Raw genomic sequence first — 22,659 nt, forward strand, 5'->3', positions numbered from 1 at the left:
TAGCAACATTTAGGTGTGTTAGTATACTACACCTACCCACTAAGGTTCCTTTGACAATGTTCTGATGAGCAACTAGCTACTCCTAATGACTAAGGTTACTCACAGAGCCTAGCCCATGAGTACCAGAACCACCCACTGCATCACTAGCTCTTCACAGGGGGCATCAGATAAACATCTCCCCTCATCAGTGTTATGCTGAATTAAGCCTACGACTCCTCCAGAAATGCTCAGAAGTGAAGTCCGTCTTCCCAGACCAACCCCTCTTCAATCTACATGGTGGGCCATTTATATGGATACACCTGAATAAAATGGGAATGGTTGGTGATATTAACTTCCTGTTTGTGTCACATTAGTATATGGAAGGGGGAAACTTTACAAGACAGGTGGTGACAATGGTGGCCATTTTGAAGTCGGCCATTTTTGACCTAACTTTTGTTTTTTCCAATGGGAAGAGGGTCATGTGACACATCAAACTAATTGGGAATTTCACAAGAAAAACAATGGTGTGCTTGTTTTTAAGTTGGTTGTAACTTTATTTTTCATGAGTTATTTACAAGTTTCTGACCATTGACAATCCAATACAATAGGCAGCACTTTGAACACATTTTATAAGTGGTCAGAAACTTTTAAATAAGTCCTGGAAGAATAAAGTTGATGCTAAAACCAAGCACACCATTGTTTTTCTTGTGAAATTCCCAATTAGTTTGATGTGTCACGTGGCCCTCTTCTTATTGAAAAAAAAAAATCAAAAGTTTGATCAAAAATGTCTGACTCAAAATGGCCACCATGGTCACTACCCATCTTGAAAAGTTACCCCCTCCCATATACTAATGTGCCACAAACAGGAAGTAAATATCACAGATCCTTCTCATTTTATTAAGGTGTATCCATATAAATGGCCCACCATGTAGTTTTAAAATCCTACCTTACCCTTAACCATAAACAACCGTAAATCCACAAAGGCCTCTCTGGAGACTAAGGCTGTACCTAACCCCACTGGCACTGTTTATGCATGCTCAGTGCCACCAGTTCCACGTGATCTTTACATGCTATATCACCAACAACCACAACAGCACCTCTGGTGTGTTTTCCAAACTAGTCTGTGCTCTCCTTATTCACAACCACTGACTAGACCTTTTAGCTGTTTCTGATATGTCCTTCACAGCTGCCCTTAGTTTCCAGCCCCTGATGCAGAACTGTACAAGCAGGGACGTGGCAAACATCCCCTAAAAATCCCCTAACACCTATCTGTACCGATCTTACATATTGCCAAGTTTGCATACTTCAGCTTCTTCCTTTTGAAACTTCATCTTCTGGCTCCTCAACGGAACTGTTAACTCTTTGAAATAAACTGTTTACTTTAAGAGTACAGATCCATATCTGGCCCCAGCTAGCGCACACTCTCAAACACGTTTCCCCTCACACACAAACCTAACCTCATTATTACTACAACCACTCAGCAATGAATTAATCTCTAGGTTTTTGCTGTCCAATAAACATGCTAATACCCTAAGAACCTGATTATGTCTCTATGTATACTGACCTTGCAGCAAACTAACCTTACAAGGTGGTAGAATTTGCTTCCATGTGCCAACCCCTGTACGTAATCTACAGCTAGGGTCTTCACCTACCCACTGTCCAAGATTTTGTGGTGTTGGAAGGAAGTTGCAAGTTTCTTCCAGCAAAAGCTTAATACGAGCCGCGTCCATCACATATAGCTCTTGCCATGTAACCTTCTCCCAACGAAGCCACTGGCCTTGTTTTGCCTGTGATGCTGCTGTTGCCTACTATGCTTCCTCTTCCTGCTTGTGAATAAACCTAGTCATCATCCACCTTAAAAATAATAATAATAAATGGTATTTTTGAAGATGAAAACATAGAGACAATCACATCCAATAATCAAACAAAACGGAAGGAACAAATAACACAGGAGAGAGTTACAATAGTCAAGATGGCTGGAGATGAATGCATGGATGAGGCGTTCAGCAGCGGACTGGGAAAGAGGGGGACAGATTTTAGCAATGTGGTGAAGGCGAAAGAATGAGGTTTTTATGACGAAACGAACATGGGAATGAAATGTGAGAGCAGAGTCAAGGGTGACACCAAGATTTAGGACTATGATATCATCCTCAATTGAGTGTAAGGGAGCCAGTTTTAGGATTTGGAGCCAATGAGGATGACATCAGTTTTATTACTATTAAGCATCAGTGAATCGTGCACAGCAAATTCACCAATGTTAAATCAACACTATTAGAAAAACCCGACTGAAAGAGTCAAGTAGGCTATTGGATTCTAGGGATGTTGTCAGCTGGGTGGCTACAACACACTCAAAGACTTTAGAAAAGAGCGGTTTTGATTTGAAATTGGACAGTAATTATGTAGATTTGCTGGGTCAAGGCCAGGTTTTTAAGGATAAGAGTAAGAGAACAGATTGAGGGCTGTGGAGTCAGTAAGGGTGGAAAGGTGGGTTTAGATGAGATAATTGTAAGAAAGTAATTAATATTGGAAATTTTATCTTCAAAGTATAAGAAGGAGTTAGAGTCCAGAGGAGGGTGACATTTTGCTTCCAGGGGTTTTAAAAAGTTAAGAGATTGTTGAGAAGAGAGTATGGGGCTTAGTATTAGGCCTATTAAAAAGGCCTGAGAGATACATAGACTTGGAGGTATGTAAGGAATCTGTAATTGTGCACATGTTGCATATAAGTATCAGCATGCCCCATTAATTTTTTTACAGCCTTTCAAGCTGCCATCCATGTGCAGCTCAGTGGTGAACCAGGGAGCAGAAGTGGTGAATTGGACCATTTTGGTTTTCACAGGGGCAAATGCATTCAGGGATGCAGAAAGAGCAAAGTGAATGTGAATGAGCATTGTGGCATGTACCTCAGGAGAGGAAGAAGCATAAAAAAGAAAGCTCATATTGATAGACTGAGCAAGGGAACAGGGATCAACAGATTTAGTATTGCAGACAGAGATTAGCCTTTTAGCTGACTGGTGAGTTACATTCATAGGGACAGAGAATAGAAGGAGATTATGGTCATAGAGTGTAAACAGGAGAGGATGAAGGTTATGAACCAGGGCAGAAGTACAACAGGCTAGGTCAAGTGTGTGACCTTTGTTGTGAGTAGGAAAATCTACATGTTGAGTGAGAAAAAACAGTTAAGGAGTACTAAAAAGTCAGTCATAAACTTGGTGTCAGGAGTGTTAAAATGTATACTGAAGTAACCTAGTTACAACAGTCAAGAAGAAGAAGAGTTAGCAAGAGTGAGTAGCTCAGATTGTTCAGAGAAAAGGGATGAAGTAGATAAGGGAGGGCAGTAGATGAGGAGTGCATTAACTGCAAGATATTCAAAAGATGAGTGATGTGCATTTACCAAAGGCTTTCCATGAATCACCTGACCCAAAGCCTGCTCTTCCACATTGTACTTGGCCAAACACATCCTTTAGCTCAAATGAGCTCCTGGCTACGGGCACCGCGATTTGAGGTTTACACTTTCTTGCTGTTTTTGTGACTGGTGCTTCTGCTTCTACCTATACCTTACCATCCTTAGATCCAGTACCTCTCTCCCATACCATGCCACACTACATAAACAACCCTTTCCATTCTCTCTACTTCTGTAATTGGAATATTGTAAACTGTCAATTGCCACCTAATATGAGGCAGTGAGTCAATCATCACAATTTCAGCTTCCCTAGCAAACATGAACTATCAATGATATTAATAGCCTTCACCAATTCAGCCTTTAGTCCCACCACTTGCTCGTTATAATTTAGTGATGCACTATATCATCTACCTAAAGGCTTCACTGGTCTCTCCACTACCGTAGGGATCATTTCTTCTTCCATCACAAAATTTTCTGCTGCGACAATCATCAGACTTCCAGACTTGCTCGGTTTATCTCTCATCCTAGCCAACCTACCCAACCGCCCTGTGCAAGGCACATTAGTTGTCAGTGTTGTCATGTTGTCCATGTAAGCCCTAATTGGGGGGAGCCGAAAACCATGAAAAAACCTCTCACCCTCTTAGAGGGCCTAATTATTGCCTCCATTACCATTATATATCCAGCCATTATACCCATTTCTAATCGCTGCCAAGATGTAATTCCCCTGTACTAATGCAAAACAGAATATCCTCAAAATATGCTTTAACCAGACTATTAACCTTGTCTGGGACCTGGAAGAACTCAGGAGCTTTTCACATAAGTTTTTGTGGCACTGAGCCAAAGCAAAGCTAAATCTAAGAAAACGCCATGTGGATCCCTACCCTCTTTCTTTGCTGTCTGATTCTGATGCCAAATCATGCTGCTATGTTCCAGACATCTTGTAAATCCAGGAAACCCTGCCTTTTGTTTATGCTGTTGTTAATGCTATTGTCATTTGTGCTAATTATTTTCCTAGACATTTCCATGAAAACATCTGCAACTACAGAGATCTCCTATGAAATCGGTAGAGCAGAGTTTGTTGATGTTCCAAAAACTTTTGAAAGGCACATAGTTATAGAAGGAAAGGTGAATCTTTTTTTTTCTACTTTTCATTTTGCTAGTACGGCCACGCCCGTAGAGGTTGAAGTGGGGAGATGAACTCAGAAGTATTTGAGGAAGAGTTCAGGGTGGCTAATGCGTATGAAGTCGGACCCCCGCATTGGAAAAATGTATATGAGAAAAGAGTGGAGACGGGGTGGAGGTGGGAGCAAGTTTTAAAACAGGCTCAGTGGGTTTGATAATGGCCAAACACGGCTCCGAATATGGGGATCAGTAGGAATGACCCAGCGCAGACCAGCGAGCTGACGTAGTGAAGCACTCGAGTCGAAATCCGTCTCCTGAACTAAATGAAGCGAGTTTGTTCAACACGGAAATGACGTGAAATTGCAGGGTATATATAGGACTGAGAGGAGGAGTTTTTGCGTGGTCCTACTCCCAAAATTATGTTATTACATAACTTCAATTATTGCACTAGACCATTTTGAACAGCCTGATAAACTTATAACAAATCTATTTCACAGATTAAAGTTACAAGTTTCAGTGGAGCACCAGTTCCAAACAAGGAGGTGTATCTTTTGGAAGGTGACCGGTGGTCTGCAAAGCTGCTTCGTAATCTTACTACAGATGATAATGGTTTGGTCAATTTCACAGTTAATGCACCAAAAGACCCTAAAACACAGATTTCACTGCTGGTATGGTATAATTATCAAATTGTGGTTTTCATTTCAGTTTTCCTCTGAAACTAATTATTGTTCCTCTGTCATCTAGGCAAGTGTCTATCCAAACTACCAACATCACAGGACCACACCTTTCTTTAGGATCAGTGACACAAGTATATCTCTTCTCCAACCTGCTACACCTTACAGTCCAGTGTACAGTGAATTATTAATAGAGAACTTGGAGGAACCACTAAGGTGTGGTGCTGCAATTTCCATAAACATTAAGTACTATATTGTTGGAGAAACAGCTGAGAATTACAGCACAGATATTATTTACATGGTGAGTAGTTAATAATATAGAGACTTGGATGTTATTTGTGAATATGTTTTTTTTTTTAACTCTTAACAGGTGTTATCTAAAGGAGCCATAATTCATCATGGGTATGAAAAGGTTGAAGTGAAAGACTCCAAAAAATTAATAAAGGGAAAAGTCTCATTTAAACTGTCTGTCGATGTTGAGCTGGCTCCTGTAGTGCAGATTTTGGTTTACTGTGTACTGCCCAGTGAGAACTTAATTGCTGCACACAAGACTTTTAATGTGGAAAAATGCTTCAGAAACACGGTAGTAATTGCACATTTGGGTCTTTATATTTTAAGAAATTGCTGGCTTGAAATCATTCATTTTGCATATATTCTTATGACTGGTGAGTAAAAAAATATTTCCATCATGATATTTAGGTTTCGCTTCAGTTCTCTGCTATTGAAGCAGTTCCTGGTGAAGAGAATACTCTCCAAGTTTCTGCCTTGCCTGGTTCACTGTGTGCCCTCAGTGCTGTGGATCAGAGTGTGTTTATTATGGAGCCAGAAGAACGCTTGAATGCAAACAAGGTAATATTTCCTAGTTTCCATAGTTAGAGCATGTAGCTATAGCATGATGGACAGGGCATGTGTTTCATGTGAAACAGTGGGAAAATATATACCTGTTTATTTGCTAAACACAAACCCTAGACGTACTACAAAGTGAAACGGATTCCACTCTTAGCTGTTTAAGACTAGTGTTGTGCATGAACGCATTCAATGAACACAATGAACACTGAACTGAACAACTCATTCATACATAACCGCAGTTCAGGATCGCGGTGGGTCTAGAGTGTACCCGGAATCACTGGACGTCAGGCAGAAATTAACACATTCTGGAGGGGCATCAGTTCTTCACAAGGCGACACACACATTCACACACCTATAGACACTTTTGAGTAGTCAGTCCACCAACACACACACATTCACTCACACCTATGGGCACATTTTTTAACCTCCAGGTTCCTGGAGCTCTGACTGCGACACCTGCTGTGCCATAGTACCGCCCCTGAACGAGTTTACAAAAAGTGAACGTGAGCGTTTACGGTATGCCCCATGACATCATCAAAACACAGCCAAGCATGGCCAGTGCAAGCGGCATTTTCTTAAGCATTTGAATCCGTCTTTTGAGCACTTGCGTGTTGATTCAGATGGGAAAAATCACACATTTTTGTGCAAATTGTGTCTGTCTGTTTTGACAAAACAATGTCCGGACATCAGCATCGAATTTAAAATGACACATTGAGCTGAAGCATTTAAGCAGGCTTGTGGAATACATGTGAATCACTGAAGTCAGTAATGGAAGTAAAGGATTCCCTATTCATTATAACAAATCCATGTTGTGGTATTGAACTGCTGCATAAGTTAAAACTGTCTAAGTAAAATGATCATATACAGTATACTTTGTCAGCATAATATGATGCATTGTTTAACATATTCTCATACACCATTGTTTTTGTTGTGAAATTCCCAATAAGTTTGATGTCCATATAAATGGCCCACCCTGTAATTCATTTTAAATGTGAACTGGCACATTCAATATAAAGGGGGATGTCAGAGGCAAGCCGCAAATGGGTGTCCCAAGAATACCGACACCTCAAGAAGATAATTTACTCAACCAGTCAACACCTAGGTACCGGAAGCTGTCTTCTACAGATTTCCAGTCAAGGTTTGCAGGAAAATATATCAGATGGCTCTCTGCCTAGACAGACTGCATGCAGCCAATATCTGGTCTCATCATGGCTGCCGGGAGGCCTGCCATCACTGCCCTTCACTGTCAGGCCCGTTAGCGCTGGTCTCTGCAACACATGCACTGGCCCTGAACGTTATGTTCAGCAATGAGTCCAGATTCTGCCTTCGGCAGTTGGATCGTAGTGTCAAAGTGTGGAGAAGGCATGGAGAACACTATGCTGATTGCTGCATCAATAGAGTAACATCTTTTGGTGGATGAAAACACTCGCACTTACAGAGCAGGGTTTATCAGAGACTACCTTCAGAATTTGGGAGTGGAGAGGATGGAATGGCCTGCCAGCAGTCCTGACTTCCACCCCATTGAATATTTGTGGGATCAGCTTTGGTGTGCTGTTCGTGCCAGAGTGACTAACACAACCATGCTGGCTAGCTTCCAACAAATGCTGGTTGAAGAATGGGATGCCATCCCACAGCAGTGTGTGCCCAGGCTGGTGACCAGCACAAGGAGGAGGTGCCATGCTCTTGTGGCTGTGTATGGTTCTTCCACATGCCACTGAGGCTCTTGTTTGTTAAATGAAAAAATTGTTTAAATTGTTAAATTGCCAATATGTCTTGTTTCTTCAAACTTCAATCATCCAGTCGACCTATGGAGTCAATGGCAGAATAAGCTGTTTGGCATTGGCAGAGAGGATTTCACATATTTTTAATGGGCCCAATCCACGTACTCAGCTCCAATGCTCATCCCACAAAAGCATTCATTTATTCATTCATTATCTGTAACCGCTTATCCAGTTCAGGGTCGCGGTTGGTCCAGAGTCTACCTGGAATCATTGGGCACAAGGCAGGAATACACCCTGAAGGGGGCGCTAGTCCTTCACAGGGAAACACACACACTCACACCTACGGACACTTTTGAGTCGCCAATCCAACGGTATAAGATTTATTGCCAATAAGCATTGTTTGCCAATAATTTTTATTGCCAATAAGCAACAGTGAAATAATTTACCAAATATAAATTGCCTTACTTTTTGTGCTAAGTATATATATATATGAACACACTAGTGTCACGCCCTCGTCTCGTCACCTCTGTTTTCCCCGGTCATGTGCTCTTTTTAGCACATGGCTATGTTTGTTTATGCTCTAGTCTCCGCCTTTGTTCCGCCTCCTCATCTGTCATTTGTTAACCCGTCCTCGTTATCTGTCCAGGTGTGTCTCATTTGTGTCCTGTATTTAAGTTCCCTTGTCTCTCCTGTTTGTTGAACATTTCAGCTATATGTTGTACTCGCTGGTCTGTCTGTCTTACTATTTTCTTTTACCCTCTAAGTCAGTCTTTGTATCTCTTTTGTCTCTTTGTCTGTTGGTGAGTTTACTCGGTTTATGCATATGTTCAAGTTTAGTCTGTGTTGCTTTCTGTGTCTGTTTAGTTCTAGCTGTTCAAGTGTCTATTTAGTTCTGTCTAAGATTAGTCTGTTTCTCTCTTTGTGTGTTTAGCTCTCTCTTTCTAGGTTTCTATGTCCAGTTCCCTTTCTCTGTCCAAGTCATTGTTTCCAAGTTTCTCAGTCTCAGTATTTATTTGTTTGTCTTCTCACTAGTTATCTTAGTCTGTCTTTGTTTGGTTGTCTTGTCTTGTAAATAAAAGTGTTTGTGTTTTAGCAAGTGTGTCTGCCTCGTGATCCGTGACAACTAGTTTGTGTTTAAACCTTCTGTGCTTAACACCTATACTGACATTTTGTGTGGCTCTCTAAATTACCAAATGGCTTCATTATACACATAAAATTCTTATGTTTTTAATATTCTATGTAGTTTTGACACAAAAATATACGCCATACTCATGTCATTAAATAAATATGTAAAACAAGTACTTGATATACTGTGAAATTGCCAGAATTAAAACAAAAATACAGTGACACAAATGCTACTTGTTTATGGAGAGAGATTAGTCTCAAAATACTTTACAAATGCGTAAATGTTAATCCACAAATTAAACACTTTTCAACAACTAAATTGTTGAATCTGCGTTTGTGAATCGAGTCACTCACGAGTTTTCCGTTATGTGCATTTGTTTATTTCCTCCCGCGGGTTTTTGGATTTTGAGACTTTCCTTTCGCGTTTCACCCGATCCAAATACAAATGCAGCCGGATCCACAAATGTGGCCAGCAGGCGAACAAGGACGTGTGGGGTCAACTTAAATAGAGACGCATTTGCGCAACATTTAATGTGGAAGTTCGAACAAAAAGTCCCTAAGCCGCTGAATTCAGCTTCATATCACAGACAGTTAGGAGCGGGGATCACTGGGGAACACTTTTGAAGGTGCCCTAAATTTAACGACGTTAAAGTCCAGTGGAACTTCCCTAATTTCACTGCAGACTAGGGGTGTCAAATAAAATACGTTAAAACCATCTTGTATTTGGACCGTGTTGCTTATTGAACTGATATGTTTCATAATTTTGAGACTGTATTGTTAAAACGGGTGATTAGTTTCAGATACTCTCCCTCAGCCGGAGGGAGGGGCAGATACTCCACGGCTCCGAAACAGAATATGCGCTTCTCATTGGTCATCACTTTTATTTAGCCAATACATAGCCAGAGTTAGCTGTCTATCATTTACTGCGGCAGCTAATGGAGTCATAGTTCCGCCTACAGGGGGATGTTTTGCTGCGGCCCTGAGAGCAACAGGTCAGTTCTGAGACACTGGGGGAAACAACAGTACAATACAAATAAATGTGACTGTATTTGTACAAATTGCAGTCTGTGAGACAGTATATATATATATATATATATATATATATATATATATATATGAAGCAATTTAAAAAGTGGTGGCAATTTAAAATATCTCTTAAAGGTTTATTTGTTATACATTTTACAAAGCTGTAATGGAGTATAGACCGGATAACAAAATGAACAGTCAAATGAAGAAATGAAAAGTTTTGAATTAAAACTTTTTCATTCTGACCAGGACCTTCTGTCGGCGACCGAATTAACATTCCACAAACCGCGGGGGGGCAAAGACCCTGCAGCCCCCCACACACACACGCACGCACATAAGATCTAACATCAAAGACTGGAGCGGGACACTTTCCAGCGACACCTGGCCCCCGGCCCCCTTCCTCTCTTCAGGAACTAAAGATAACAAGTTTATAATGCTTTCAAGAAACAGGAACCTCGAACAAAAGGGGGGAGTTTATGACAATGGCACCTAAATGTCTCGTCCTTATCTCGAGCCCACTAAACAGACAGCCCCAGATGGTCAAACTGATTGAACTCGGGGTGACCTCCCGTTAACTCATCCGCACCGGACGAACAACATGGATAAACAGCGACCCCAAGTGGACACTGGCGAAACTACGGCTCGCTCGAGTTCGCCTAAACAATAACGAAAATGAAATCAAATTCTGATTAATATGCATAAACAATATGTACGAGTGTCATCCTATTGTCTTCAGATGGACATCTATCAACCAATGAAGTGATGTGTATTACTGTTGTCAATCATGAAAGAAATTTCTGTCTCTGATTAGAAAAACTAATTAATACCTTCTACAATATCGTAAATGGGACGTAAACACAACGTACCCAAGATGAAATCTTATGTAAATGTTTGATATTAATAATCCAGGACGCTCATTGTTGTATATTACTAACATGTATAAGAAATTTCAATACGCGAAATTTCTATTCCTTCTGTGTGAATCTCTGATTCAAACTCCCCCTCTTCTCTCTTTTGGGAGAGTCACGTGAGCCTCGGACTCGACCCAATCGAAGAAAGGACACCTCCCAATAGGGCGTGACCGCGCTGGTTTTGAAAGAAGTTCAGCTCGGCACATCAACACAGTTCGCAACAAGAAAAAGAGAGTGTGCAGTTCAGAGAGCAGTTCGCCCGTGCAGTGCAGCTCAGCTCAGAAGATCGGAAGCTCAACTCGCTCTTTTTCTCTCTGACTCTTAACTTTGTTTCCGCTCTGAACGCCTGCACGCGTTCTCTTTGTTTTTTTCTTCAAGCTCCAAACCTCTCCAAGCGAGACGTTTTCTCCTCCTCACGACGACGAACAAAGAAGAACCTTAAAAGACTTCACTAAAGCTCACAAGAGACGTCTTGAATTAGCTAGAGTATGAAGCCTTACTAACACGTCGAGTGATTTGAATATCTTCTTTTCTTTTAATCGTGTTTATGTTTTATCGCCCAATCTAAGTTTAATCTCACGACTGATCAAAGCAGGTGAACTTATTCATGGCCAGATTAAGAAACACTGCCGAGATAGAAGAAAGTCGTAGAATAAGTAAGTCTATTGAATCGATTTTCAGTTCTGGATCTGCAGTAACTAGCGAAACTTTTCGTCCAAAAAGTCCATATGGTTGGACACTCCTGCTCAAGACAGTAAGCCAAAGAGAGGATCCTGCCGCCTGCGTCATCACGCTCCGAGTACGCCCGAGGCGACTCAACCGACGAAGAAAGACCTCCACGCTGATTCAGCCTGGAAACTTCCGCGGGAGAACCGCGAAACCAAGTGAGACGCCTTCACTCCCAGGACCTCAGAGAACCTCTGTATCCAACGAGTGGTGAGAATCGACGAAAAAGTAAGCTAAACCTACGCATTCCCAGAGCTGAAAATTGAATTAAGTTTCTTGATAAATTGTATACGTTAATTAAACTTCATTTAGCGACCGATTAGTCATAAGCCATAGTACCTAGCTTATCTTTAAAGTCAAATCGGTTTCCCCTGCGTTGATGCCGTGAGATTTTAAGATTATGCTATGTTAATTAAATATCCTTCTCTTTGTTAATAAAACTTTCATTATTTGAAATTACAGTGTGTATAGTCTGTTCATTAAAAAGTCTGAAAATCCTGAAGAACTCACTTAGCTTGACTATTATTCATTCTCAAACTAATTAGTAACGTTTTAATTGTTTAAGCCAATTATGAACTTTAATTGCTATCATTATTCAAATATCAGTAATTATAAGAGTTTGAATAAGGTCAACGCTATAAACACAATATATAAATATATATATTAAATATATATTCACATAGGTATCACGGTGTATGAAAAAAAAAAAAAACATACACTACAAAGCACTTTTAATAATGACAACATTTACAACTTAAATTATGTTTGTTTCAGATATTTAATTTGTTGCCAGTAAAAGCAGTATCAACATATACCTCTGACATTGAAGATATACCGAAGTGTACTTTTGATTTACCCAGAGATCATACATACACTACTGTAGAGGTAAGAGACATTATATTTTAGAGTAAATGATTTTGTGCAAATGTTATTGCTCTAAGTATTAAATTTAAAAATGAAAATAAACATTTTATTTATTATGTTAATTAACTTAATGTGGAACTAACTTTTGTGATTTTGTAATTCATTGTCTGATAGAATGCTGGGATCAAGATGGTGACTAACCTGGCTTTAAGAGATCCTCGGTGTTTTATCTATGAACATTATTATGGTAAATGTCAATCCATTAATATTTACTACTTACAACATTTAACTGCTGCTGTTGTATGATCACTTTTTATGTGTTTTGTGGTTTTTAAGACATGTTTGATATGTACAGTGAGTATGGGGAGTCTGAACCCATCGAAACGGTTCGTAAATTTTTCCCAGAAACTTGGATATGGCAGCTTGCTGAAGTTGGGTAAGTGATTCAGTGTTTTCTTTTATTGTCTTATTTTTATATTATCTACAGGGTAATATTTCATTTGGACAATGAAACTGAAACACCTGGTTTTAGACCACAATAATTTGTTAGTATGGTGCAGGGCCTCCATTTGCGGCCAATACAGCGTCAATTCGTCTTGGGAATGACATATACAAGTCCTGCACAATGGTCAGAGGGATTTTAAGCCATTCTTCTTGCAGGATAGTGGCCAGGTAAATGTTTCCTGACTCGCTCCTCCAAAACACCCCAAAGTGGCTCAGTAATATTTAGATCTGGTGACTGTGTAGGCCATGGGAGATGTTCAACTTCACTTTCATGTTCATCAAACCAATCTTTAACCAGTCTTGCTGTGTGTATTGGTGCATTGTCATCCTGATACACGGCACCGCCTTCAGGATACAGTGTTTGAACCATTGGATGATCCACCCCATGCTTCACTCTGGGCATGCAACAGTCTGGGTGGCACGCTTCTTTGGGGCTTCTCCACACCGTAATTCTCTCAGATGTGGGGAAAACAGTAAAGGTGGACTCATCAGAGAAAAATACATGTTTCACATTGTCCACAGCCCAAGATTTGCGCTTCTTGCACCATTGAAACCGACATTTGTGATTGGCATGAGTGACCAAAGGTTTGGCTATAGCAGTCCGGCCGTGTATATTGACCCTGTGGAGCTCCCGAACATCCCTTTCAGACAGCTTCCCCTTGCGTCCACAGTTAATCCTGTTGGATGTGTTTCGTTCTTCTTGGTGGTATGCTGACATTACCCTGGATACCGTGGCTCTTGATACATCACAAAGACTTGCTGTCTTGGTCACAGATGCGCCAGCAAGACGTGCACCAACAATTTGTCCTCTTTTAAACTCTGTTATGTCACCCATAATGTTGTGTGCATTGCAATATTTTGAGCAAAACTGTGCTCTTACCCTCTGCTAATTGAACCTTCACACTCTGCTCTTACTGGTGCAACGTGCAATTAATGAAGATTGGCCACCAGACTGGTCCAATTTAGCCATGAAACCTCCCACACTAAAATGACAGGTGTTTCAGTTTCATTGTCCAACCCCTGTATATTACATTATGTAAACAATGAAACCTACCTTAAATAATGAAGGATACTGTACCTCTTTCTAGACTACTGAGAAAATCTTTTGAAATGTATAGCTGGTTGAATTCTGTGAATGTGCTAATTGGCACAAATGCGCCTTGGCAAAGGTTTCACAAATTCTGATGGCACCCCTGTGCCAAGGCGGTGAAAGAGTGCCCTTTACTCTCACAGAAATCAAAGGTCATATGGTTTTCTGTATTAGTATCAGGTCGATGCCAGCAGGAAATACTGGATTGGTTATTGGAGGGGTGACAGAGGAACTGATTTAATAATGTAATAAATCTAGACTACAATATCATGGAGCTGCTTATACAACAAAGCTAACTTTCCAACAACTGTTGCTCAGTTCACCGAGCTAATGTAAAGTGAAATTGTAATATGACGTCTTTGCAAATGCACAGGAATACTTAAACTTTAGACAGTATTAACCATGAAACTGTTAAGGAATCAATTTGAGCTTTCTAGAAATCTACTGTGGTGAAATGATTAACAGTGAAGAAGTTTCATTATAATAAACAAAAATGTATAGGCCTACAAAAAGAACAAAAACATTGTAGCGAACTGGAACCTTATGGCCAGCTCTGTGTAACTTTCATCAACTAAAAACATATATTGTTTAGGGTTTCAGCTGACCGTATAATTGTTTCTTTCCCACAGGGATTCTGGATCAGCACAGGTTCCTGTCACTGTTCCAGACACTATCACCACTTGGGAGACGGAGGCTTTCTGTCTGTCCTCTAAAGGTCTAGGAGTGGCCCCTCCTTCTCAGCTTCTTGCTTTCCAGCCCTTCTTCCTGGAGCTCTCACTGCCCTACTCCATCATCCGGGGAGAGGTGTTTGAACTGAAGGCCACTGTCTTCAACTATCTCTCCAAGTGCATTATGGTACTGTAAACTCCATATGCTTGTCTTCACCAGTCTCTCATCACTTAACGTGAACAAAGAGTTAATCTCCTGATTCACCAACAGGTTAAAGTGACTCCAGCTCCTTCCTCAGACTACACCCTGGAAGCCTCCTCTGATGACCAGTATTCATCCTGTCTGTGTGCAAATGGCAGAAAAACTTTCAAATGGACTCTTATTCCCTCTGTGCTCGGTGAGTTCCAAAACCTCTAAGACTGTCATGAACTCTCATTTGTCTTTGGCTTGAGTTGTTGCTAATAAACTCATCTCTGTGTGTCTTTACATGTGTTGTAGGGGAGTTGAAAGTGACGGTCAGTGCTGAGGCAGAACAGTCACAAGCAGTGTGTGATAATGAGATTGTGAGTGTGCCTGACCGAGGCCGCATTGACACGGTCATACGGACCCTGCTTGTAAAGGTAGAACTATTGAAAATAGATGTAAAACTGTACGTTGGGTACATTTATTGTCACTCATTGTTTTTATGATCATCCAATTTTCTCTTGTAGGCTGAAGGAACTGAAAAAGCCAAGAGCCAGAGTTTGTTGCTGTGTCCACAGGGTTAGTTGTTTTTTTGTGTTCTTGATCTTACGTATTTACTTTTAATTTTTGCAGTGTACTTCTCAATAACAAATGAACTGCCTATTTCATTGACAGGGAACAGTGTTTCAGAAACGCTGGAGCTGGTTCTTCCTGTAGATGTGATAGAGGGATCAGCACGTGCTTCTGTTTCAGTGCTGGGTAAAAGAGAAAACACTCACCAAAAGTTTTTTTTTTTTTAATTTAAAACACTTTTGATTTCTATAAGACTTATTTTCTGATAGATCTGTAGCGTTCCATAGAGCAGCTAGTTTCAAAGAAGCATATATTCATTTTTACTTCAAGGAATAAAATTGTTTTAATCTATAGATTTGTACAGTCTCTCTTGTTGTCAGTGTCTGTGCTGCTGTCTTGGTCTGAATTGGTCTTAAAGCAGACATTGGGGGCATTACCTTGAAGAAAGCATTATCCTTTGAGCCATAGCCAAGGAGGGAAATATATGGCTGCATTGAGACTTCAAAACAAGAAATGTAGCATAATATTTACATGATCTTAATCTGGCATGTTGATGTTGCAATATGGATTATTCATAAATGATGCACATGTTTTTCTGAACGAATAATTAACTAGTATTTATGTGTCGTTTGTAGGAGACATACTGGGGCGTGCACTGAAGAATATTGATGGATTGCTGAGAATGCCGTATGGCTGTGGAGAACAAAATATTGCTATTCTTGCCCCCAATATCTACATTCTTCAGTACCTAGAGAACACTGAGCAGCTCACTGCAGCCATTCGTGAGAGAGCTACTGTCTTCCTGAAAAATGGTGAAAGAACCTAACTTTATGACAATTTTTTTCATTACGCCTGTTACTGAATAAACCATGATAAAAATAATCAGTTTTAAACACAGGATATCAGAGACAACTGAACTACAAGCATTTTAATGGTGCATACAGCACATTTGGCAGAGGAGAAGATAATACATGGTGAGAAAAACATCAACACCTGCACAGTGGACATTGTATGACTTCTTTAAAAACTTAAAGTAATTTATGTTATAAATGATCCCATGTTTATGAAACAGATTATAAAAAGACAGTTCTGTTTGTAAATACGAATCTATCTTCACCTACAGGCTAACCACATTTGTATTGAAGACATTTGGCAAAGCACAGCGTTACACCTTTATTGATCCAGAAAATATTAACAGTGCAAAACAATGGCTGATAAACCAGCAGAGATCAGGTGGTTGTTATATCAGACAGGGAACACTGTTCAACAACAGAATGAAGGTGCGTTATTAAATACTACATACATTTTTTAGACTGTGGTGTAAATCTAGCATATTGTCACCTGTGTGTATATATATATTTCTTGTAGGGTGGTGTAAACGATGACGTGACCATGACTGCTTACATCACTGTTTCATTACTTGAATTGGGCCATACTTCTGAGGTGAGACCATTGATTAGCCTTTGTAAAGTATAATGGTAATAATTAGTTCATTATTATAATTTATGTTAATTTTCCACATTGCTCTACTATGACCTCTACCATTAACTTTAGACAGCTGTACTTCACAGCTTTAGAATTTAAACGTATACAATATAAAAGCTTTTTTGAGCATAGGGCCTCATCCTGATGTCATTTTAGTCATGTACACAAGTCAATATATGAGATCCTCCTTTGTGAAGAGTTCATTTGAAGTAGGGACGTGATTGTTGAGTATATGATGGTGCCATTTATCTTGATGTATGGCATTATACAAATCATTGTTTTTTCATCTACTCCTAAATATATATATTTTCAGGATGCTGTTGTGAGTAAAGGGTTGTCGTGTGTAAAGTCTTCTATTGGTAGACTAACAAACCCCTACACCACTGCCCTGTTGGCCTACACTTTCAGTCTGGCTGGAGACAATAAATCTCGAGGGGAACTGCTACAGAAACTGGATAGTATTGCCATTACAGGAGGTGTGGTAGGATTATAGTAATTGTAACAGTTGCATAAAAGGGAATTTCAGTGTCATATTTCATGATTTGTATAATATTATGGTGAGATATTTTGATCAGTCTCTAAACATGATTTTAATAATCTCTCTGATATTCCTTTAATAATGAGATGGCAATCTTCACTGGACTCAGTCTGTGACAGAAGACTCTGAATCTTTGGCAGTGGAGATCAGTTCCTATGTTCTGCTAGCTGTTCTCACTACAGGTGAAGCTAGTGCTGCTGATTTGGGCTATGCTAACAGGATTGTTCATTGGCTAGTGAGACAGCAGAATCCCTATGGAGGCTTCGCCTCTACCCAGGTATTCCAATGCATTTCAGCACATTTTAAAATCTTTTCTGTACTGGTCAGATAATACATAAACATAGTATTTTGACCGTGTAGTCCCTCATTCCTTGATTTTGTGTTTTTGGATCAGGACACAGTGGTGGCCCTCCAGGCTCTGGCTCTGTACGCCACCAAAGTGTACAGCTCTGATGGCTCCAGCACAGTCACCGTGCAGTCAGATAAAGAGAGTCACATCTTTGAAGTCGACCAGAGCAACAAGCTACTGTACCAGGAGAAACCACTGCAGGATATTCCTGGCAAATACAGCATTTCAGTGACAGGCTCCACCTGTGCATCTGCGCAGGTCTGTGTGTGTGTCTTATTAATCTTGTATCTGATATACATATATGGTTATGTAAGTGAGAGTAACTTGTAAAGCCTTAGTAGTCCTGCTAAGCTTTAAAGCTGTTAGGGGAGGTCAGAGTTTTTACTGAAACTGTATAACTGGCAGAATATGTGAGGCATTGACCATGTGCCTTTTTATGCTGCTTTTCCACTGCATGCGATCAGGTCGACTCGACTCACTTTTAGCTGGTGAAAATGGAGACGGTGACGTTGTAAAACCCAATTTCTAATGAGATCCATATGATTGAAAAACCCCCAACTCCAGCTGTAAAGTTCAGCGCTATATAGGTTCCATACAGTGGAAAAGCACCATTACACTGGCACCTTCCAGTAAAAGATCTCATGTCAGAGTGCCGAAATAAATGCATGCAATCACACATTTTGCTGAGATTGTTTTTGAGGAGGGGAGAGACATGTGGGTTCATCCTATTAACATTAAAACAGACAATAACGTTCTTTAACAAAAGGGCTCTAATTAAAACCATTGCAAGAACAGCATGTGTGGCATGCATCAATAAACCCATATGTAAAAACATATTTGTGTGTGTGGGGGGGGGGGTCTAAACCTAGCTTGATATCTCTGTTTCTTAGCCTTGTTTTGTGCTTATCCCCTTAGTTCTTTGTAGTCATTGTTTAGTGTTTAGCCTCTGTGTTTTGCCCTTGTGTTTACCTCCCCTTTATTTACTTTCCTTTTAGTTAGTCTCCTGCACCTACCTCCTTCCCTCACTCCTTGACCACTCCTACACACCCCCATTATTACACAGGGTCATGTGTTTTTTTTCCATATTACACTGTTGATCCATGTGTCACACTACCTGCAGACAAAATGCAAATCCAGTTTCTAAAAGAATAATACTATTCTGCCTCTCCCATTATTAACAGTACTTTTTACATTTAATTACAATTTTTTAAAATGTGATTTCTAGCAGCTTTAAAAAACACATCTCTTTTATTCCCAAATGCAGATGGCCCTTTTCTACAATATCCCTACACCTACTGTACCCAGCACATTGAGCATCAAGGCTAAGACTGGTGGAGATTGCACAAAATCATTTGGACATGTTGTAGCCATCAGCTTCACAGTCGAGTGAGTGTGCATTTGTTAATAAACAGAAATGATGACTGAAACTGGGAACAATAACTGATGTTTTAGTCATTCTGAGAAAACATAAACACACACACAGATGGCTTGAAGCAATTTTAAATGTTACAATATACATGTATACATGCAGAATACTTTCACCTGCTAAGTTATATTTAGCAAAATGACCAAACAATCTGGCACCTTGATGTCTACATTTAAATATGACAGACTAGCAAATGTCTAACCTTAAAATGTTGCATTTTTCAGATATACCGGGGCACTACATAGCACTAACATGGTGATAGTGGATATAAAAATCTTATCAGGATTCACTGCAGATCCCTCTGAAGTACGCTGTATTGATTTATTAGTAAACACAGTGTTTATACACTATATAATCCTCCATCTTACAATTATTATGTACTATTAAACATTTTAACAGAAGTCATAAAAGAGAAATATTTTTTTTCCCCAGCTGAATACGAAACCACTTGTGGAACGGGTTGATTTCCAAGATGACCATCTTATGATGTATATGAAAAAGGTGAGAGACAAAATAGTTTAATGCACTGGTTACTGTGTGTATTAATGGAAATAATCAGCAGTAAATAAGTACATTCCTTTAGTGTATATGTATTTTTAAGTTAGAAGAATGCTGTAGACTCTGAGATAAAGGCATTTTTTTTTCATATTCACAAAAGGTTTAATTACACAGCACACTTACCAAATCCACCTCAGCTCAGAAAGAGCTGGTGATGAAGCAGTTCTACAGTGTGATATCTTACTGTCCACAGGTCCCAAAGGATGTTCCTATGAATTATCAGCTACATATTAAACAGGTGCTTCCAGTCAAGAACCTTAAGCCAGCTGTCATCAGAGTTTATGATTACTACCAAACAAGTAAGATTTTGTACAAATAAGTTTGTTTCAAATATTTTTACTGTGATTGATTTGGTTTCAATTTGTTTATTTAAAATGTGTTTATTTTAGGTGACCAGTCTGAGACTGAGTACTCCTTCCCCTGTGTGTAAACTTTCAGATCTGAAGCCTCAGGATGAGACAAAGACATCCAGATTATTTCATTTAAATAAATGTGAACTTCCGACAAGAAGTTTATTATTGTTATAAAAGTGTTAATTTGTGCTATAATGTCTAACATTCAATAAAAAATGTAGTCAGTTCAGGCCTTTTCAACTACAGTTCCCAAGATGGCCATTGCAATAATATTTCGCTATGCTGTTCATGCCATGTTTGCAGTAAAAATTGGACATGGAAAGCAGAGGCTTATGCAGAAACGGACATTTATTAAACAGTGAAACATAGGAAAATGAGGTTTAATCAAATCACTCTATACTCCCTATATAGTACACTATGCAGGGCATGAAATTACTGAATCTAGATCTTAATAGTCATTTCTGGTACAACATTTTTATAAATATTTATATGTGGGAATCTGAAATCTACTGATATCTGAATTCACTATATAGAGAGTAGGGGTGGCACACAGCTCCAGGGTCCTGGGGTTGTGGGTTTGATCCCTGCTCCGGGTGACTGACTGTGAGGAATTTGGTGTGTTCTCCTTGTATTTGCATGGGTTTCCTCTGGATGCTCCAGTTTCGTGTCATGGTCCAAAAACACATTGGTAGGTGGACTGGCTATTCAAATGTGTCCCTAGATGTGAGTGAATGTGTGTGTGTGTGTGTGTGTGTTGACCTGCGAAGGACTGACGCCCCTCTCCAGGGTGTCCCGGCCTTGCGCCCAGTGATTCCATGTAGGCTGTGGACCCACTGTGACCCAGAAATGGATAAGTGGTTACAGACATTCAAATGAACGAACTAGATAGAGAGTGGTGAGCTGTTTGAATTTCAGCCAGAGACTGGCGTGAGGTCAGCGTTTCCAACCATGGGAGGAAACCAGAGCACCCGGAGGAAACCCATGCGGACAGAGAGAAAACACACCAAACTCCTCACAGACAGTCACCCAGGCAGGACCTGAACCCACAAACTCAAGGGTCCCTGGAGCTGTGTGACTGCGACACTGCCTGCTACTTGCTTTATTATGGTTACTAGTACAGTATTATAATAATGTAAACAAAATGATTACATTAATATAAATGTGTGTGTTGTGTATATTATATACATTTATTTTGACTCATTTTTACATTGGTTGTATTATGTTGATCAGAGTGAACATTTGTCTTGATCTGCATATCAGCTTTCAAAAATGTGAGAGTATATGAAACAGAAAAAATTCTCAGTTAGATGAAGCTAGAGTGGCGCAGCAGTTAGTGTAACAGTCACACAGAGGTTGTGGGTTCAAGTCCCGCTCCGGGTGACTGTCTGTGAGGAGTTTGGTGTGTTCTCTCCGTGTCTGCATGGATTTCCTCCCATGTTCCACAAACACATATTCATAGGTGGATTGGCGACTCAAGTGTCCATAGATGTGAGGGTGTTTGTGTGTCGCCCTGTGAAGGACTGGCACCCTCTCAAGGGTGTGCTCCGCCCTTGTGCCCAGTTATTCTGGGTAGGCTCTGAACCCACCGTGATCCTGAATTGTATAAGTGGTTATGAACAATGAATGAAGGTCCATTAGCACTTTTTCTAATGGACAGAGTTGAGTTTGGCTGATGAGCCACTTGCCCTTGTAGTTGTGCATTGTTTCCCCAGTAATTCCAAGAAACAACTCTAAATAATTAAAAAGCTATTCACATTATATCAGAACTGTTCCTCATATTGTTCTCCTACTCATTAGACTAATACACTCCAAACGTGTTATAGACTTGCAAAATTGTTTTTTCATGCCATTTTGAGAGTATTCAAACAGCATTTTAGCCAGAGCCAGTGCAAAGAAGCAAAATTTAACTCTTACACAGCAAGGGAATAAGAGCTATTACTTTATCATTATTATTATGTTTCAAAATAAGTTGATATGGTCAGTTATATTTTCTGCTCCTGCATTTTTCTTTTTAGCACCTGAAATATTCTTATTTTTTAGTTGTATGATCAGCTTGGTCTGTTTAAGGGATTTTTGTGCCATATTTATATATTTATATTGACTTGGCAGCAAATCACCATTCCCACTGTGGAGAGATAAGCCTCTTTGCTCTTGGTGCTGCACCTCAGTCACTCAAGAGGGCTAAAAGCATTCATTCATTATCTGTAACCGCTTATCCAGTTCAGGGTCGCGGTGGGTCCAGAGCCTACCTGGAATCATTGAGTGCAAGGTGGGAATACACCCTGGAGGGGACGCCAGTCCTTCACAGGGCAACACAGACACACACACACACATTCACTCACACCTACGGCCACTTTTAAGTCGCCAATCCATCTACCAACGTGTGTTTTTGGACTGTGGGAGGAAACCGGAGCACTCAGAGGAAACCCACGCAGGCACGGGGAGAACACACCAACTCCTCACAGACAGTCACCCGGAGTGGGACTTGAACCCACAACCTCCAGGTCCCTGTAGCTGTGTGACTGCGACACTAC

General features: G+C 40.1%; 1 protein-coding gene across 3 annotated transcripts in view; it reads left to right on the forward strand.

Annotated features, from left to right (window-relative positions):
• Positions 1-22,365, forward strand: part of LOC136690985 (alpha-2-macroglobulin-like) — a 53,317-nt gene extending 30,952 nt beyond the window's left edge. For all 3 annotated transcript variants that reach the window (XM_066663160.1, XM_066663169.1, XM_066663177.1), the window contains 24 exons: positions 4,395-4,504; positions 4,999-5,169; positions 5,246-5,476; positions 5,875-6,024; positions 12,308-12,418; positions 12,572-12,644; positions 12,734-12,833; positions 14,621-14,846; positions 14,931-15,057; positions 15,159-15,280; positions 15,371-15,422; positions 15,519-15,602; positions 16,052-16,228; positions 16,303-16,390; positions 16,540-16,696; positions 16,785-16,859; positions 17,215-17,377; positions 17,526-17,716; positions 17,834-18,046; positions 19,053-19,174; positions 19,439-19,520; positions 19,647-19,715; positions 19,966-20,071; positions 20,162-22,365. In XM_066663160.1, coding sequence (XP_066519257.1) covers positions 4,395-4,504; positions 4,999-5,169; positions 5,246-5,476; positions 5,875-6,024; positions 12,308-12,418; positions 12,572-12,644; positions 12,734-12,833; positions 14,621-14,846; positions 14,931-15,057; positions 15,159-15,280; positions 15,371-15,422; positions 15,519-15,602; positions 16,052-16,228; positions 16,303-16,390; positions 16,540-16,696; positions 16,785-16,859; positions 17,215-17,377; positions 17,526-17,716; positions 17,834-18,046; positions 19,053-19,174; positions 19,439-19,520; positions 19,647-19,715; positions 19,966-20,071; positions 20,162-20,202 — 3,041 coding nt within the window. In that variant the 3' untranslated portion in view covers positions 20,203-22,365. The remainder of the gene's footprint in view (positions 1-4,394; positions 4,505-4,998; positions 5,170-5,245; positions 5,477-5,874; positions 6,025-12,307; positions 12,419-12,571; positions 12,645-12,733; positions 12,834-14,620; positions 14,847-14,930; positions 15,058-15,158; positions 15,281-15,370; positions 15,423-15,518; positions 15,603-16,051; positions 16,229-16,302; positions 16,391-16,539; positions 16,697-16,784; positions 16,860-17,214; positions 17,378-17,525; positions 17,717-17,833; positions 18,047-19,052; positions 19,175-19,438; positions 19,521-19,646; positions 19,716-19,965; positions 20,072-20,161) is intronic.
• The last annotated feature ends 294 nt before the right edge of the window (positions 22,366-22,659 follow it).

Source organism: Hoplias malabaricus, chromosome 1 (assembly GCF_029633855.1).
Source record: "Hoplias malabaricus isolate fHopMal1 chromosome 1, fHopMal1.hap1, whole genome shotgun sequence".
Classification (NCBI taxonomy): domain Eukaryota; kingdom Metazoa; phylum Chordata; class Actinopteri; order Characiformes; family Erythrinidae; genus Hoplias; species Hoplias malabaricus.